The sequence below is a fragment of the Plectropomus leopardus genome, chromosome 2, assembly GCF_026936395.1.
Source record: "Plectropomus leopardus strain MGB_pleo_1.0 chromosome 2, ASM2693639v1, whole genome shotgun sequence".
NCBI classification, from domain to species: domain Eukaryota; kingdom Metazoa; phylum Chordata; class Actinopteri; order Perciformes; family Serranidae; genus Plectropomus; species Plectropomus leopardus.
This window is the reverse complement of record NC_142177.1, coordinates 23,609,373-23,623,434: the sequence shown is the minus strand read 5'-3', so window position 1 is coordinate 23,623,434 and position 14,062 is coordinate 23,609,373. Positions and strand designations below refer to the sequence as shown.

General features: G+C 39.0%; 1 protein-coding gene across 2 annotated transcripts in view; it reads right to left on the bottom strand.

Moving 5' to 3' along the window:
* LOC121951744 (A-type voltage-gated potassium channel KCND3-like) overlaps window positions 1-14,062 on the bottom strand; it is a 166,822-nt gene that overhangs the window by 17,682 nt on the left and 135,078 nt on the right. For both annotated transcript variants that reach the window (XM_088088675.1, XM_042498201.2), the window contains one exon: window positions 4,138-4,300. In XM_088088675.1, the coding sequence (XP_087944801.1) occupies window positions 4,138-4,300 (163 nt within the window). The remainder of the gene's footprint in view (window positions 1-4,137; window positions 4,301-14,062) is intronic.

Sequence of the window (14,062 nt, the reverse complement as noted above, 5' to 3'; positions counted from 1 at the left end):
TCAAAAACTGTTCTTAAGCACAGCATCTATCTATCTATCTATCTATCTATCTATCTATCTATCTATCTATCTATCTATCTATCTATCTATCTATCTATCTATCTATCTATCTATCTATCTATCTATCCATCCATCCATCCATCCATCCATCCATCCATCCATCCATCCATCCATCCATCCATCCATCCATCCATCCATCCATCCATCCATCCACAAAGATTGAATAAGTTAGAAAAGTTAATTCTAAGCACTGACCTTGATAACAAGTCAGGTAAAGAAATATTTTAGTAGTAGTTTAGATTTGGTGCAGCAACAAGTCTGGGACAGATCACTTGGATAGCAACATGAATGACATGCTCTTTCTTTAATTAACTACAAACTGTGTGAATGCTCAGAAACAATGCAACACAATGTTCATACTGGAGTAATAATTCAATTCTCAACTTTGGAAACAGCAGGTGAGAAAACAATCTCACACTTAATTCAGTAACCGTTGAGTAGCTAACAGTTACTTTTTTTCATTGTTCTGATGATCTCTTTCAGAACTTCTCAAACATATTGGTTTAAAATCTGTTGCTCTTCCCACTGTTTCTAAGGTTGACAGTGAACTTTCAGCACTAAAAACAGATTTATATAAATATTTCATACTAACAACATGTGAAAGGAGTCGCTTGCAGTGATGAAGCCACATCACCAGACTTCTCGCCTGAGCTTTATAGTGTCTTTAAGCTTATTGTTTTGATTTTACAGCTTACAACTTAACTGTTTTGGTAACCCTCAATGCTCTATGAGTGTTGTTTTTGGCATGAAGAGAACTTTTTTTTGTTGTTGAAAACAGATGCCGAAAAACCCACTCTGCCTGCCCAGTACCAAACTGCAGACTAACAAAGTTTACCTATCATCAGTCTGACCCACTCGCTGCCCAATCTGTTTGTTTTACTGACTCACAGAACAATACTAGGGAATGATACAGTATATGAGTTTGCAAAACACATCAGGCCAGCATTGGTCTTAAAAATGTTGACAGTGATGAGTCAGTGTTTTCCATTTGTGGTCCCACATGACTGCAGCAAAAATGCTGAAATAAATGTAATTGTTTTTTTTATTTTCATTTAACAGCACGGTAATGCTTCATAAATTAATTTCTCATTTATAGTGGGTTATGTATCCCCGAGTTTCTCCTCACTAATTTAATGAGGCAAATGAACCAGAGGAGACACTTACTCAAAAAGAACTTCATTAGAGTGAGGTCTGCTTAACCGTTTTACTGGACCATCATGGTCAAAAAGGTATTTTACAACAAGTGTTAAAAATTATGAAAATTAAAAATGTCCTTATGGGAGAATCCTATAAATCCATATAAAACTAGAGACGTGCACTCAGTGGAGTGCAGATCTCTACCACAACCACTGAGGAAAAGTAAGTGAATTAACAAAATCCACAAGTCTTCAACATCAGGCAGGCAGACACTCTGCTATGAAACAATCCCAGTGTGTTATGACTCCGTGTGGGAATCAAAACAAGCCACGATAGCCAGAACGAGGTGCAGCTGTTTCTCGTGGAATTGTGCCTCCTGGCTCGTTTAGAGCCGTAACACACCACGCTGACATCCGAGAACTAGCAGCGATTAAAGCCCTCTGCTGTGTTGCCTTAAGTCGTCGTGTTTCGGCCAAAAAGTTGCAGAGAAACACACAAAACCAACCGGCACATGCATTCTGTGCCTTCTTGAGAGGAGATTCCCTCCATACCAGCAAACAGCGGTGGTCTACAATTATCAATCAAAACGGGAAACCAGAGGACCACCAGTTAGCACAATAACAACACAACCCAATACCAAAAGAACAAAGCTTATTTACTGTGCGCCAGGGAACAACAACACTGCCCATCAGGAAACAATTCTGCTAAACAGCTCAACGGCAGAAGAAAAGCAATCTTACCTCACATAACAAGTTTGTTTTGACCTCAGTCCCTCTTGACTTTAGGTGTTTATTTTCTCCCTTCCCTCTCTCCATTCATGCGCTGAGCTGAATGGCCAATCAAGAGTGATTTTATTCAACATGCTGAATCGGCCGAAAAACGCTGATGAGGGCCAACAGTGCGGGACACACTGCGGCGATGAGGGCTGAATGCACTCACCGTTGGCCAAACGGCAACGGCTGACTGTCGGCTTGGCGTAAGCCTTGACAGTTAAGATGGTTGCTAAGATAACAAAAACAAGGACTAATATGTTAAGTATGGAATTCATCTGAAGATGCTCTGATTCAAAATGAGACCAAACTTTTATATGGTTGTCAGTTTTTGAACCGAAAGGCCAAAATGCAGCCTGCGACAGAGGGTAGGGTTGATTTTGGATGAGATGATTTTCATAAAAAAATTACAGCCCCTACCAGCAGGTTAAGAGACGTGAGGAGTCAGCAGTCAGCGATGATATAAAACAGTCCATAAAACAGATTCTTCAACATTTGCGAATCACTACAACCACAAAGAGGTCCCTGAACATACAGTTTTAATGTGCACATAAAATATTAGACTGATTAGTCCAGTAGTTTCTTTAGATTAGCTGTGAACACACACACTCACACACACTCACACATGATTCCCTATGCCTGGCTAGATAACAAAAGCTTGTTGCACACAGTAAAGGGTACTCAAGGATAAACAGAAACAGAATTAGAATGAATATGCAACAATGCAATTTTTGGTGCTGTGAATCAATTTCATTCAAGACTAACAAGTAATATTATTTTCCTCTTAACTTTCTTATACTACCAAAACACATAACATAAAACCTAAATATCTGTAAACTTTATCTTTACTTTTTAAATTGTATATACATTTGTACAGAAATCTTATTTGCAATAAGAGGTAAACGTTTCTAACTTGATTTTTTTGTGTGATTTCTTAAAAAAAAAATTAAAACCAGGTTTCATGCTTCAATTGCAAAATGTTATTTGATTGCAGTAATGATCTAGTGATTTTTGGTGCATTATTGATCACTCTTCATCCATCACATGCAGCTGTGTGGCCTAAAGTATTAAAAATGACCCTCCTTAATATGCTTTTTTTTTTAAAGGTAAACCTATTTTTGATTTATTTTCTCCCCTCTAAAATTGAGCAGCAGTTAAATACATGCATGACTTTCCCCCTCTACTTCATTGCTTACTGGTCAAATGGAGCCAAACTGGAGCACCTGAAGCTACAAAGGAGTTTACTTCATTGTGTTTGAACTGGGAAAAAAATCCCATTGTACTTCTGCTGATTCAAGGTAATATATTAATGAGAAAACCAGCCTCATAGGATTCTTATATCACTATGGATTCAAATCAGACTTTTCCCTCCTCAATTAGCTATCAGCAGCTGCTCTCTACCTTAATAGCGCTCTTATCTCGCCCCGTAGAAAAGGTCAAGCCCACTGGGTGAGTGTGGTAAGTGGATAGCTAACATTTAGTGCCTGGATTTTAGGTGTGTATGTGTGTGTGTGTGTGTGTGTGTGTGTGTGAGTGAGAGAGAGAGAGAGAGAGAGAAAGGGAGTGTGTGTGCATGTGTGGAAGGACATTGAATAATGTGGGTCTGAAGGGCAACACATTTCCCTTTGTGTGTGTATGTGTGTGTGCGTGTGTAGGTGTGTAAAATTGTGTTGAAAAATGTGGGATGATGTAAGCTGAAGGACGGCTATTTGAAATGCAGACGTAAAATTCATAATTGGGGTCAATCCTCTTCACCATCACCTTTTTTTTTCAAGTTTGTAAAATGTGTCATCTGTCTTTTTCATAAAAAAGAACATTATCAGTCACCAAGATCTTTCAACCCTCTGTTATTATTTTAATGATCTGAATATAAATATATATTAAAAAAAAGACCTTCAAGAGGTTTTTCAGGAATAATCATTAGTATCCACCCACCCACCTGCCTAATGTTTTTACTCACTTCAACCTCCATTCACTCTCATCATCGTAATAATAACTAATAATCCCGTGGTACTTTCACCTTATGCAAATCAACAGCGTGCACTCCTAATGATTGGGTGATATGTATATACACACTCGCTCCAACACAAACATATTTACTTAACCAACATGTAACCCTCAAATCTTCTGGTTGGAGCAGATGGGGTGAAATAACCACACTGACATTTACCTTCTGAGCACGCCGTTTGTCTGCTCTCTGGTTCTGGTGGTAGATACGACTGAAGTTGGAGACAATAACTGGCACGGGCAGAGCGATCACCAGCACGCCACTTAGGGAGCAGATGGAGCCGAAGATCTTTCCGGCGATCGTCTTTGGCACCATGTCTCCGTACCTAGAGATGAAACGGATGAGGAGATGTTAGATAACATGCTGAAAAAGATACACAGCGTTGACTCAAAATACAACTGGTATCTTCGGATCCACCAGTTTTTATCCACATTTTCAATTTGTGCACGAGAAATCCTGAGTGGAAATGCAAGGCGAAAAAACTGCCAAAAAAGTCATAGAAAGTTGGATGAGGCAGAAAAGCTGGCCCTTCAAAAAAGAGAGGATAGAGTTTTTGAAAACACCTTGACATTGTGTGGCCTGCTTCTGCAACTGCAGACAAAGCATTCATTTCACGCTGCCTACTATTCATCAGAAAGGTCCAAAGAATAACAACAGCGTCTGTAACAGTGAGTGCCCCAATTTCAGGTCCAGACTGGAATTCTTGTTGCATGTAACTGTAGCGGCTGTTAAAAAAAACCACAGAGTCCTCATGGATCAGGAGAGACAAATTAATTGCCTTAATGTATCAAAGCTACTGGTGCTCAATTCATTATGTTATCTTGTCAACTCTTATATGTGAGAACATGATGACAAGAACCTTTAAAAGGAAGTTAAAAGAAAAGCAGATTTTATATTGCTAAAATTTTAGGAATTCACTTAAACATACTATTACACTATTAAAATGGAAACATAATTACTGGCTCTACATGGACGTACACAGCAGGTCTCAGAGGTAGTAGTCTGATCTGGCTGTGTTTGAACACACTCCCTATGTTTGAGCACTATATTTGTCATTTTATTTTAATCTGTTTTGACAACAATCCAACTGCACATTGGATAGCTTTTGATAAATGAGAAAATCACCATTATGAGACTCTGACTGCAGCTGTCAGCGAGGACACAAAATAATTGATAACAATTTACTGTTCACTGTAGAATTAGACCTGCAATAAGTGCAGGGCTGTTTCTGGGGGCAGCGGAGACGAGCTGTAAACACACCAGTGTCACCTTTTGTTACTTGAAAAAATGTAACTATTAAGTCTCTATTATATAGAGATTATATATTATATTATATATATAGTGAATAAGTAAACATGGGATTGACTACAGACAGTGTTAGTCTTTGTTCCCTATTTTAACTCCTGTTTCCCTCAGTCTTGTAATCAGGCAAATCTGCTCTTTTTTTCTCCCTCTGGCAGATATTCTGGAGCAACCAGACCGAAGAAAGTGTTGGAAAAAGAATGATTTTTACGTGAAACTGTTTAATTAAGTGTTTTTACAGGTTTTAAATCACAACTTGGTTTGCTTTTGAGAGGAAAGAACGTCTGCATATAATTTGCCTCCCAGTACAAACCTCCTGAATGTCTGAATGTTAAGTTATCAGAGAAAAAAGGTGAGCACACATTATCAGGTGCTGAGCTAACGGCCTGTCTCCAACATGCCAAAAAAGACCTTGGAGAAACGCTTATTTGTTGCTGATATATCCAGTTTTTTAAACACCCTCCTGAACAATGAAGACTGAAGGAATTCTAAACAGAAGAAGCTTCAGCTGGGTACAATCTGCAACCCTCACTACTAAATCCCCCTAAATCTTACACAGTGTTCCTTTAAATTTACAAGTTGGTTTTATTTATTTTGTTTTATTTGTTGTGGCAGATGCATCTAGTTCCCCTCCCAATAAAACAGATTTCCACACACCCTAACCCTGGGCACGCCAATCACAACCATTTATCTAACATGGGTTATGTTTCAGACCATGACTGGCATTTTACAGAGCCTTCCCGATTTATGAAAACATGTGTGATGACATAACGCATCCTCAAGCCAGAGAAACTGCAGCAAGCATAATCCAGGCTAAGTAAAACGAAGCTCTGTTTACGTAACCAAGATGACTGAAGCTGACATGGAACTTTATGTTGAAGTTTTATTTTCCAAAGTCCAGGGTTTCCACACATTTTTTGACCAATACATTTTCGTAGATAACCGAAGTTTCTATCAACTGGCACAAAGTGCAGTATTAGATTTTAATTGTAACATATTTTGTGTAATGTTAAAATATCTTTTAAAAACACTATTTCAAAGTAATACATATACCAAACTTTCTGTTAAGTCCAAACCATTTTAAGGCCTGGAAACATATTTTCTAGTTTCATAACTTCTGGAATTTCATGACTGTGGGAACCCTGAAATTCTAATGGTAAAAACAGCAACAGTCGTTCACAGACATATCGATGCTTACTACCTGTTACTTACAGATTCTCCATAAATATGCAGATTTGCTTTGATTTGTAGTCGGTCTATATAATTGCATCTTGCTGCCTTTTGATCTAAGGCCCACTGATGGCCCCCAAAACAAAAATGAAATGACAGGTTCAAGACTAACTTGCATGTTTAATGTGATCTGGTGATGTCAGGCTAGTTGTATTTCGCTTCTTTCGGGCTTCAGATAATTTGACTACGCAGGTGACTGGCTGCTTTAACAGGCGACAGAGGTAGAGAGATAGGGACACTATCAATGCAGCTCAGACTGGGCATAACAAAGCTGTGCCAGTGGGATCCAGGGCCAAGATGAAGCCAAGGTTGACTCACTGGCCAAAGCTGTGGGCCATGGTGGCATGTAGTGGAACAAATTGATTTTAAAATACAGGCTTCTAGGACAAGCTTGTAAGCGGAAGGGAACAGACACTGAGATCACCTCCGAAAGAGGCAGCTGACATCAAGTTTAAGTAGTGTGATGTGAAGCAATGGGGAAAAGAGTTTGCGGGTGCATGATAGGTGCCATTTTAAGGGTAAAAACAGCAAAATTAGAAAACGAGGAGGACACCAAGGGGGAGGAAAGATGAGTGCATATGCTGCATAAGGGACTGTTCATGTAAGTCCTCGAGACTCCGATTTTCTCAAGGGCCACTTTAAAAAACGAATTGAGTACGGGGATTTGATTTTGATCCTCAAAGTTTCACTAAAACATTTGCACTTGTCAAAAGGGCCTTTTTTAGCTTCCTCCTTGGCCTCTTTGGCTCCCCTGACTTTCCTCTCCACTGCGTTCTCGACACAACGAGACTCTTGACAGGTAAGCCCCATGCACTGTTGACCACTGTGCCTCCTGAGGGCCGCTTTCTGCCCAGACGTGGGTGGGTGCTGGCTTTCTACTTTCTCTCTGTTTTTTTTTTTTTTTTGTCCGTCTCAAAGCTCCCACTCTCCATGCTGAAAAGCACTATAATCACTAGACTTACCTCCTGCTTACTACCCACAAACTGAAGAGCTGGGGGATTATCACAAACCCAGCCTTCTGCTCTGCCTGAACAAATACGTGCGAGAGGGAAGGACGTGATGTTGCTTAAATCCTCTTTGAAAATGAGTTTTTCTCTTTTTTTTTCTTGCAAAGAAGAGAGGGGCACAGCTGATGCAAACCACCATTAATGACACAAATGAGTTCAACTGACATAAATTGACAGGACTTCTTTTTCTTATTTCTTACAAAGGATGACCAGCATCCAACAGTTATTAACAAGATTAATGACTCCCTCTTTTGACTGTCCTGTTAAAATAAAGACAAAAAGCCCAAAATATATATATATTTTAAAATTAAAAAACAAAACAAAACAATGACCACTGAAGGAATCCTCACCATGAGAAAATTCAGCTGGTTGCAATCTGCAATCCTCACCACTAGATGCCATCAAATCTCCCTAAATCTTGTACACTGTTCGGTTAAATGTACATGGAAACTTATAGTAATGATCAATCTCAGTTATTAATTATGTGGGCAGTAATGGAAAAATACACCCTTGTTTCTCTTCATACTACAAACTCAAAGTAATTTTTCTCCTGGGTAAAACTTCTCCCATTGTTAGAAAACTCATAGCAGGCAGGCTGATGTGAACTGTAAGAGCAGAAAGCAGAGAGTCAGATATATGACGGATTATTAACAAGCAATGGAGATTTGACCACAGGGCTTGTTGTTATTGTTGCTGAGTCCTGCTCCTGGCTGCCAGACAATCAGACAAATGATTTCACAGTTTGCTCGGCTCACTGTCTGTCAGCCGATGAGAGATGACATTCTCCTGGCTGTGTCTCTGACTGCTTTGTTGTAATAATGTTTGACGCTTCATACCCAGTGCGATGTGTCAAACATCATTACGCCTGTGATATGGTGAGATATTACAAACGTTGCTCTTTGCAGTGATTTAGTGCACAACAGGGTGTCATATTTAAAGGGCATGGATGGCAAAACACTTAAATGATGAACAGTTAGCTGTGATTGCTTTTATGTAAACAAAAAAAGGTCGACCTCCCCTTTTTTCTGGAGCTGTCTCTTCAGTCACAGCGTTGATCACCTGCGGTGACTTTCTCTCATTAAAAAATTTAAATGCCCCATGCAATCAAAAGGTCCACAAATAGACCAAACTGTCTTTTTTTTCTTACAGCACTTTAAAATGGTTATTATACTACATCCTTTGTTTCCACATAATTGCTGATGATCATTGTAAAGGCTGCTGCCTGAAAGTTTGCACCATGCCACACAGATGCAAGGCCAATCAACAAGACACTTCATCAGCCAATCAAATACGTTCAAGCCCACATTCCTGGTAGATTACTTTATAACTTGAGTGCAGCAGATCATTACATATTCTTATCTGCAGATGCTCCAGTTCAAAATGAGAACAGGCTTTTCTATGGATATCAAGTTTTTGAGCCATGATAAAGGCCAAAATGTGGCCTGCTCCAGAAAAGACAGGCTTGTTGTTTTTTGCAGAGCCAATTTCCGGAAAATTGCTGCCCCTCACGGCTAGTTAAGAGGAGTCAGCAGTCAGTGACGGTATAATGCAGTTAATCAAACAGGTTTTTCAACAGTCACTACAACCACAGGGGCCCTTGTGTATGCAGTTATACATGTGCACAGAAAATATTAGACTGATCTAAAAGTTTGCCTGATTAGCTGCAAATAGATGGATAAACACACACATACATGCATGCACTACAAGAAGTTACATGGATATGAACCCATTATATTTTATTGAATGATTAGACTCATCTTTTTAGCTACTGTGGTAATTTTCAAAAAGAACATAAAAATAATCCAAACGCAATACACAGCAGGATGAAACTGAAATCTTAAAATGATGGTGCATGACTGCCTTCAAAGCAGTGGGGCAGATCAACAATGCAATAAATCCTTGAAATCATGTCACAATTTGTTGTAAGTGTCTAAGGATAAAAAATGGTCCAGCTGTGTCCTCCACTGAGTTGTTCAAAAAACAGCTCAAGGTCTACCTCTTTACTTTAGCTTTTGAATGTACTCAACTTATTGAAGTCCAATGGTTTATTACTAGTTTTTGCATCACTCATTAATGTTATCTTGGTCTATTGTTGACTTTTTTTATGATGCCCAGGTTTTTAAAGCACTTTGGTCAGCTAACGTTGTTTCAAATGTGTTACAGAAATAAATAAAAATAATAGTCCATGTGATTTGTATGTTGGATCATCCCCAAAAGAAACTGGTTGATAAATGGCTTAATAAACAGAAACTAAAGGCGGAAAGCGTCCATATGGACTCTCTGCTACCAAAAATACACACGACTCATATTTTTACATGGATTTCTTCAACTCCCCAATGTATTTTTTTTTTTTTTTTTGGACTGATCTCATGCCCTTTCCGACTATTCTGTATGTAGTGAATGTAATTGTTTCCCCGGGCCTCTTAAAACACCAGTATGTGTTTTATTTATTCATTGAATTCTATTGTTTTTGGTGCATTTCTGCTAATCCCATGGCTCTATTATGCATAAACAGAAATATAAATTTGCATAAAACAGCAGTGAACAGCTGCAGTATGAATGTCAAGAAGAAGAAACTACCGCAAATTCAAATATTTGCAATTAATTAGAGAGTCAATGAGTTACTGACAGTTGGAGAAATGTAAATATTTGTGTATAAATAATGCAAAACACCGCAGGTCAGGAAGGTGCTTGTTTCCCACATAAGCAAATATGGTGAATATTTGGTTTGAACAGCTGTTAACCTTCTCAAATCAATATAATGATACATGCTACCATGAGAACAGGCCAGTAAAGAGTAAATTAAGTAAACAATGCATTATTCAGGAAAAGCCTGAAAGAGTAGTTAAACGATGCAACAAGGTATGAAACACAGCAGCGGGGCTATTTCCCCGGTAAATGGTCTTCTACGGGGATTCATTACTTTGCTTTTTCCATCTGCCACAGCTTGAAACAGAGGCCTAAGCGGGTAGAAAAATCAATTGTGAGGGAATTTATTCAGTCATATGTTTTATCCTTTCCAATCCCTTGCTTGTTTTGCTCTTCATTAAAAGAAACTCTGCTGTTGCTCACCACAACATGTGGCATGAACAGCGTGTCCTGATAGATCTGCGCCGGGCATCAAATAAAACAGAATTGGATTGGACGTGCTGCATCAAAAAGGCACTATGAAACTAAAGCAATCAATCTGGTTGAATGATTTCTGATTACAGGAGGTAGAATTGAAAGCGGCAGAGTCAAACCAAGTCAAACATTGTTACAGCTGTGATGGAGAACATTAAAAACTGTTATCACAAGTACAGCTAAAGGACAAAAGTAGCTTTTTTAATCATAGGGCCTGTGCTATTCTCACTCTGACAGGTGATAAGAACTTACACTGTAATTTGTCAGTTTTACTTATATCTTGGAGATTGATCACCTGTGTGACCTGAAAATGCTCCGAAAACACATAATTGACCAGAGCTACTGGAAGTGTAAGTCATCAATCAACACACACACACGCACGCACGCACTCGCACGCACTCGCACACACACACACACACACACACACACACACACACACACACACACACACACACACACACACAAAAACCCTGTACGTCCACTCTTGTGAGGACCCTCACTGACATGGTTTACCTGGACATGAATAATCTGTTTATGAGGGTTATCCCAGTTGTGGTCATATTTAGATTATGGTGTTTACATGAGCATGGAAAAATCTGGTTATTCGTCTTCCCCAAACATACACAAAGTAAACATACATAAAGTAACCTGGTTAGTGGTTACTGCAGTCTATTTGCACAGGTACCTGTGATTTTTACACAAACTAGAAACACTGCCAAGGTGTTGCATTCCTCCATGCACCAGTCAAGTTGCACCTACAACTAACATCCATGTCTGTGTAAACACAGATGCTTCACACACATCTTCCCCCGTCAGCACAGAAGATTTATAGAAGCACAGTTTGAAGGTGGACAGCCAAGATTAGTGTCACCACTTCAGTCTAATTAATTATCTCCCCTTCTGTTCCTGACTTTCAGTAATGGCCAGAGTGATCTGCAGAGCATTATGATGTCACAGTTGACATTTGACCTTCAATGATGTTTGTGCCAAATTTGAGGAACCTCCCTTAAGACCATCTCTGGATATTGCATTTACGAGAAAGAGATAGAGGTCAGTGACCTTGACCATTAAACACTAAATTCATATTAGCTCATTGATGAGTCTAGGTGAATGTTTGCATAAAATTTGATAAAATTCCCTCAAGGTGGGTCACTGTGACCTTGACCTATATCACCTAAAATCTAATAATATCAGCCTTGAGTCCAAGTGAACATTTGTGCCAAATTTGAAAAAGATCCCTCAAGGTTTTCTTGATGTATTGCGTTATCATAACATTAGAGCAATACTTTGGCATTCTTGGCAGATTTTTTCTATTTAACTATTCTCTCATTTTCGTGACACTGTGTGCAGACTCTGAATGCTGCATTTAAGTGGAAACCTGTGTAGAGTTTTCTTTTGGCCCCACCCGCAAAATTGATCAAGAAACAATGAGGGAATCGATATAGAGTTGGACCGATAAGCAGGCTCTATAATGGCACTGGTATCAATAAAATCATTGAAACAATTTCCCTCCTTAAACACTAGAACGTACATTTACTATCACTTCACAACTTATCGGCTGTCTGCTCTCTCTCTCTCCAAACTACACACACTACATACTGAGTCAATGTTATCGCTGAAACATGCTATAGTTGTATTAATGCTCTCCACTCTGGAGCCAGCCTGTTACTGTCACCACCACATGTAGGACAGGTGAACTGTGGCTGTAGACGCCTCTTGCATTATCCAAACACAAATCTCAGTTTCTTCATCTTCTGAGAGGCAAGACACTTTCACTACTGCCATTGTTTGTATAAGAGTACTCCAGCTAGTGTATTAGGATTTCTCATGAACAGGATATGGTGTTCACATGCTCAAAGGGTTAGTTAGGTTATTTATGTCCATGTAAATGCACTCCCTGACAAAATGCACTCCTTTGCCCTTTACCTTAACCTTAACATTCATAACTTAATGCCTAACTCCAACCTCAACCTGATTCTAAACTGAACCTTAAAACTAAGTCTGAACCCTCAAAGAGGCTTCTGAAGGTCTGCCCAAAGCGAGGGCCAGCAAAATGTCCTCACTTTACAAGATGTCTTCACTCTCAAGGTCTAAATGTCATTTTTCAAAAAGATAGTACAAGCTCACAACCACAGACACGCACCAAAAAAGAAAATTAACACAACAATGTCTCAAGAGCTGCAGGATTCTGTCTGATCAGTTCTTTGCGGCAGTTCTTAATATGAGCTCCAATTCAAAATGCCAAGAAAAGGCTCAAAATAGCTCCATTGAGTTAAAACATCTACATACAATGCAATGTCTCACGAAATGTTTTAAAGCGATGATTAAATATCTTCCTGAATCTGCAGTCATAGGTGTAGCCACAAGGATTGATTTCAGGTTAAAACCCTCTCTGAAGTATTTCGTGTCATAATCTTGTGCATAGATTTACTGCAGCACAACACATTAGACAGTCACACCAAATTAGTGTTATTTTGTGCAGTCCTATAGTGACATTTTAGCATTACTTAACTTTGTGTAAACATGTTTTAATTCACCCTTTCAGCTGGTACTTGAAATGCACGATTACTAATCAGAATCATTGCTGTAAAAGCCGGGATAAGTGGGGTCAGCTAATAGCTCTAAAATGTTAATTGTGGCTGCATCCCGAAAATACAAACGAGATGTGACTCTTTTGGCCTTACAAAATACACAAAAACAGCTGGATAACATACAACAGTTTACACATGGAGCGGTGAAGAAAGCAGCACAGCAGGTGCTGTGACTGAAGATGGAGGGTCACTGCTGGCTGCTACAGCTGACGTGGGTCCCGCAGCTCAATTTAATGGACTATTGGAACCATTCTTTAAAATGCAAGAAAGCTGAGCATTTTGAAAAGAGGTTTGACAAGAAATGACAAGTTAAAGCAAACAGCAAAAGACTGAGGAGTGTAAGCTTCCAAAGTTTTAAATCCAATTATGAACCATGACTTCTTTTATCAACGAAGTATACGGGACATGGATTTAGCGCAAAATTGCTTCAGGATGCCCACAACAGAGCGCGTCTATTATAATCAACTGCAGCTGCTACACTGACCATGGAAGCCGTGCTTGCCTGCACGGGCATCGTACAGCTCTTTTCAATTTTTTTGAGGCCGGTTTATTTTTCTTTCTTTGCAAGCTGCTCCACGACCTTCCAACAAGCAAAAACTACACAGAACTGAAAACAAGCACAATCTGTTTAAAAATGATCAAAATTAATAACTCATTATATCAGAGACAATGCGAAGCAGTTGAGCAAACTTGCGGGTGTTTTAGCATTTATAATAATATTTATTATAGTAAATCAATCAAACTAATGTATCCTGTTGTTAAAATGATCCAGATTATTAATTCATTACCATTTAATATAGTCTTTATGCTTTCAAACCTGCATAAATACTGCAT